We start from the raw sequence: 5,657 nt of genomic DNA, 5'->3' as shown, positions 1-5,657 counted from the left end.
ATTAATTTGTCACTTTTTATTACCAAAGCAATGTCCCAAACTATGACCGTAAAATAGTAACCTCTCAGTTTCAATTGGTTACAATTTTAGAACCCAAATTTTCTTTATTTAAAATCTGTCACATATTTTTTATAATTTGTTATTCAATTATTGGCACATTAGAAATTATAAATAAAAATGAAATCAAATATCAAATTTGCAAATAATATGATGTAAAACTATTTCTCATAAAACTGCTTGGATTTTATTTAAATATTAAATGTAAGAATAAAACAACAATTCATTTAAGAAGTAAACTGAAACTGCTTAGTAAACTAACGAAACTAACGAAAACCAAATGAAAACCAAACTAGAAACACCAAGCTAAAACACCAAACTGAGAAACCACTTCATGCGGGTGTGGTAGTATCTGTTGGAGTCTAACACATTTTCACCAAACGCAGACATCAATATTTTTTCCATTGCTTCAATCCTATTCTGAAACTGAACCTTTTCTTCATTACTCTTTTGCAAGTCTGACTCCAGATCTTTGACTCGGTGAGTTAAAGTACCATCATCTTCAACAGCTTGTGGTGAAACTGAGGAACCATCTAGTGGCATATAAACTCCACACTGTAGTGATCCAAGTCCAAACACCCGACCTTGTTTTGATATTCCAGCAACCTACCAAACATATAACAGTTACATAAACACATATATACAATTAAAATGCAAAGACAACTTTAATTAAGCAAAGCTATGCAAAGAATCAATCGTATCTCCAAATATAAAGAAAAATCAGGAAAAAAAAAACAAATTTGAAATGTGATAGAAGATTACCTTCACATAGATTTCATTTCTTTCCTCGACAGTAAGAGGCTCTGTCAAAACCTCACCATTAGAAGGCTCAACCAGTGACAATCTTTCTTGCACATATGCATCATATTTTTCTGCAACTAAGCGTGCTCTTTCATCAACATATGTTCCATCAGATTTCTAGTGGGTTTTCTTCATCACAGCAATGAAGGAAGAGTCTTCGTTGTTTGCCACCTAAAACATTAACGTAAGCTGTAAACTCATTTTAAAAGTAAAAATAAACTCTTTTGAAGTAAAATAATATGTGCACTACCAGATTATCTTGAACTTTAGCATAGGAATGTGAGCCTGATCTGTGGCTGTGTGGACCCAAACCATCACGGTTAAACATACGAGCCAGACGAGCTTTCTCACTTTTTTCTTTGGCTTTTGGTGTCTTCCAGTAATCAGACATTACTCTCCAATCTTCTGAAAGAATCCAATCAGGTTTCACTCCTTTGGATTTTGCAAGGCTCACCATTCCTTTGAGGCGAGTGGCAGCTAGTTCATCAATGTTAGCTTTCACTAGATCTTCGATGGCAACATTCCACTCATACTTAGTCTACAATCAAAACGATGTGGTTAGAGTTATTAAAAACAAACAAAAAACAAGATATGAATGAAATGTTCATGAAATATAAAACTTTTAATGTGGAAGAAAGGAAATATGCATTTGATGTTAAAAATATGTAGAAACACACCTTAAACGTTGAATACCAAGCATCCTTGTAAAACTGGGGTACCTTTCTCCAGCTGTACCATGGTCCTTTAAAAAATCCTTCAATGATTTTCCTTACACGTGTTGATATTTCAGTGTTGTTCTTGAACCTGTACAGATACAGTTGAGTTTGTTATATATATACTTTGTAAATCAGAGAAGAGTAATTCAGAATATATCACAATACCATTTAGCTCCATTCTTTCTAGATGGATGAAGCACTCGAGAATCTCGTTCAACAGGTACAAATTCTTCCCTTTGTTCACGTGGTTGGGCATTTGCAGCAACTCCTTCCCTCTGTCTTTGGAGACCAACAGATTCAAGAGATGATCTTCCAAACAAGCGACCGCCTATCATCATTGGTGGACGCATCTATAATAGTACAGAATAAATCATAGAAAAAGATGCAGCTCAAAAGTATTAGATCATGACATAACAAACAATAAACAAAAACAAACGATTAACTGCAAAGAAAAAAAGAAAACCAAAGAGATCTGAGACCTCGACGGCTTTGATTCAGTCTAAGATGTAGTTTAGGTTCTTAGGTTTAACGTGAGACGAGGTAACTAATATTACTTCCTTTATATACTAGTTAAATTTTAGGATATTTCTTAATATTCTTACCATGTTTTAAGGGATTTTCCCGGTTTCCACTTAATTTTTAGGTTTTGCCGCTCTAAAGTAAAAATCTAAATATCTCCACAACTTAAAAATGCGCCATTAAGAAGTTAAGGCGCCATTAAGAAAGAGATAGCAAAAAAAAAAAGAAAACAAAATAAATAATCAAAGTATATACCTCGCTAGTCTATTCAACGACGTTGACCTGGCACAAGATAAAAGCAATTCCTTCAGAATCTGCAACAGGCGCCATATAACTTCTTTGAGTCTTTTCCCATGGGAGAGATCATCACCTTGATTAGTATAAGGTCCCCCTATTCCCCCTCACAGATGAAATCATAGCATTTACGTATTCCTGTTAATAACACATGCTATGAGACAAGCTCGACCATAAATTGTAGTCTATACAATTAGAAACTCACAAGACAAGGGAGAAAAGCTTCTCAATTTGAGATCAAACGTCACTCTGATATAATTTCTTCCAAGATAACTAAGAGACCCAAGTATTGTTATGCCCTAACATTTCTATACACAAATCAACCAAATCAAGATTGCCATAATTTTCAACAAGCGCTTAGTTAGAATCTCAAGTACCTGAAGCAAACAAACCAAGATTGACATAATCTTCTCCTTTTGTTAGAAACTCAATCTCCTCTTCGCAAATCTTACAAAACAAAACAAATAGCAAAGCCAAGTTTTTCATTTGAGAATGATTGAAAGGAGAAGATATGATTTAACCAAACATATATATATAGATATAGCAGGACACCTTAATGATATCAGATGAGGCGGCGGCTTAGAAGGATCCACGGGTTTTTGTTTCGGCGAGAAGAACTTCGAAGCGAAGTAGCAGAAGACGGTGATTCTTATGAATCAAAGCTGCTGCATGCCAATAAAAAAAGTGACCTTTTTAAGACTTGTAGTTGTTTCAGAATCAGAGATGAATCCAGAACAAAACAGAGATGAACACTTACTTGAACGAAAACGAAGAGTCCCACAGTGAACCGCCTGGCTTCGGAATTCATGGTTTGATCTCCGACACTGAACCGGCTTCACATGCCAATCTAAGAAGAAATCAAGAAGGAAATTCGATCTCTTCCTCTATTAGTCTCTGGTACAGAAGGTCAAGATTTGGATTGCTTCTTCAAATCTTCTTCTTCCGATCTAAAAAGGGTTAGTCGAAAGAAAAAAAAGAGGAAATGAACAATGCAAGCTGCCTTTCGGTGATATAAACCATCCCCTTCATTAAAAAAAAAACTGATCATAGTTAAAACTTAAAAGAGGTCAAAGATTAAATAAATAAAATAGTTTAAATTTAGTTCCAAAACCAACGCCATAATCATATAAAATATAAAACTATAACACCAAATTTAGTCAGATTCTTTATCTGTTAACTCATAATCATTATTTTCATCATCAGCATCTGATCTTAATCCCGCTTCTTCGTCTTCTACATCTTCAAGATTTTCAGTTTGACCATGTTGATTGACTAATGTCTCGACATGTAGTACATCAGTAGAAACAACCGAATTATCATTGTTCTGTTGCATTGCAGTGGAATCCAAATTTTGATTCATCAATACTTTTCCCCGCGGCTGAATCACGATAGCTGCTTTCCAGTGATGATCTTTCTTATGAGTTACTCGTGGATACGGAACATAACATACTTGATCTGCTTGTGAAGATAAAATAAAGGAATCATATTTTCCATGACGCTTTCCAGTATGAACATCAATAATTCCAGATTTGTTCACACGTATGCCTTTCCCAACGGTTGAATCATATCAATCACATTTAAAAAGCACAATTTTAAGATGAACCGGTCCAGGATAATGGAGCTCACAGATCTCTTGTAATACTCCATAAAAATCAGGTTCTCCGCTTGATCCACGAGATGTTGCGTCTTTAACACAAACTCCATAGTTGGCATTGGTTTTGTCTTTTCCATGGTCATATGTGTGAAATATATATCCCCGACAAAAATATATCGGCCAACAAGTAACTTTTGTCATAGGACCATGTGCCAACGTTTGTAACCACCGAATATTTATCTTATTATTCTCCACCTGTTATGTATTGACAAAACAATAAATTAATATAAAGTTAAATTATCAAAAATGTAATGAATTTGTATAAATTCTTACATGATTCTGTAACCACTTTGCAAATTCTTTTTCTTTAAGCTGATTTAGATCATTTTCACCTATTCCAGGATATGAAGTGGTCATATTATCATCAAATAACCTACAAAAAAAATTAATAAAACTTAAAGTAGTGATTCTTTATTAAATTTTATGTAAATATAAATTAATATATGTATTTATTAATTATATTTACCTTTCAAATGGCCTTATTTGTTCGCAATTTAGTAGAACATAAGTATGCACGATAAGGTAGTCTTTATCTTGAAGCCATATTTCTTTCTCCTTACCACTTCCTCTTTACCACTTCCTCTTCCTTGCTGATGAAAAATATCTGGCACTTCACCGTTCTGGTTTGTATCAATTTGACTACATCCATCATAGTGTCGATCTTCTCTTCGGCTTTTTGTCTTGATATGTGGCTCAAAGTAATAAGTACCAAAAGCAGAAATTTCTTCATTGACATATTGTTCAACAATAGAACCTTCCACTTTTGCTTTATTTTTAACTTTGTTTTTCAGATGTCCCATTTGTCGTTCGAAGACATACATCCATCTAAACTGCACAGGTCCTCCAAGTCTAGCTTCGTGTGCCAGATGAATGGTTAAATGTTCCATAACATCAAAAAAGGATGAAGGGAAATTTTTTCCCAGATTACAAAGAACCACACCAATGTTTTTTTCCAATAATGCAAGATTGCCTTCGTGTAAAGTTTTTGCTCAAATATCACGAAAAAACAAACTAACACCTATAAACAAAGGAATTAAATTTAGATTATGCATTCAAATTTATTTCTAGTAGTAATTTTAAAATTGCAAAGAGAAATACTTACTTGATAGTGCTTCATGAACTGATTTATCCATCAGCTCGGCAAATGCAACTGGAAGTAGCCGTTGCATTAAAATGTGACAATCATGACTTTTCATTCCTGTTAATTTTCCACTTGATAAATCAACACATTTGGATAGACTTGATGCATATCCATCAGAGAATTTCACATCTTTTTCGAGCCATTTTAGAAAAGTTGTTTTCGCATCGTTTTGCAGTCTAAAAATGGGGACTGGTGCCTTTCCATCAGCTGTTAAATGCAGCTCTTTGCGATTACAATACTCTGCCAAATCAAGTCGAGATTGGATCTTATCTTTCGTCTTCCCTTGCACATTCAACAAAGTATTGATAATGTTATCGAAAAAGTTTTTTTCGATATGCATCACATCAAGATTATGACGAAGTTTATGGTCTTTCCAATATGGTAGCTCCCAAAATATACTCTGCTTATGCCAATTGTGAGTTTCACCATATCCTTTTAATTTCCCATGGTTTCCTCCGCAACCAACTGTTTTTGG

The 5,657-nt window shown here is 34.2% G+C and overlaps 1 protein-coding gene across 1 annotated transcript; it reads right to left on the bottom strand.

The window, feature by feature from the left end:
* Positions 1 to 221: 221 nt before the first annotated feature.
* Positions 222 to 2,330, bottom strand: LOC106445682 (probable transposase-like protein At4g04430). Its single transcript, XM_048760016.1, has 5 exons — positions 1,740 to 2,330; positions 1,536 to 1,662; positions 1,109 to 1,396; positions 820 to 1,029; positions 222 to 663 (listed from the first exon to the last, which is right to left on the bottom strand). The coding sequence occupies exons 1-4, from the start codon at positions 1,922 to 1,924 to the stop codon at positions 976 to 978; spliced, it is 654 nt and encodes a 217-aa protein (XP_048615973.1). The 5' UTR covers positions 1,925 to 2,330; the 3' UTR covers positions 222 to 663; positions 820 to 975.
* Positions 2,331 to 5,657: the final 3,327 nt, after the last annotated feature.

This window comes from Brassica napus, chromosome C6, assembly GCF_020379485.1.
Source record: "Brassica napus cultivar Da-Ae chromosome C6, Da-Ae, whole genome shotgun sequence".
Classification (NCBI taxonomy): domain Eukaryota; kingdom Viridiplantae; phylum Streptophyta; class Magnoliopsida; order Brassicales; family Brassicaceae; genus Brassica; species Brassica napus.
The sequence above is the reverse complement of the archived record's forward strand: the minus strand, read 5'-3'. Positions and strand labels throughout refer to the sequence as shown.

What these genes read in the sequence shown, in the direction of transcription:
- LOC106445682 (XM_048760016.1), bottom strand. Translation starts at nt 1,924, where the DNA reads ATGCGTCCACCAATGATGATAGGCGGTCGCTTGTTTGGAAGATCATCT. An exon ending in AGAAAGAATGGAGCTAAATG is followed by an intron (nt 1,663 to 1,739) that starts GTATTGTGATAT and finishes GTATCTGTACAG; the next exon opens with GTTCAAGAACAACACTGAAA. An exon ending in CTTGGTATTCAACGTTTAAG is followed by an intron (nt 1,397 to 1,535) that starts GTGTGTTTCTAC and finishes TTTTGATTGTAG; the next exon opens with ACTAAGTATGAGTGGAATGT.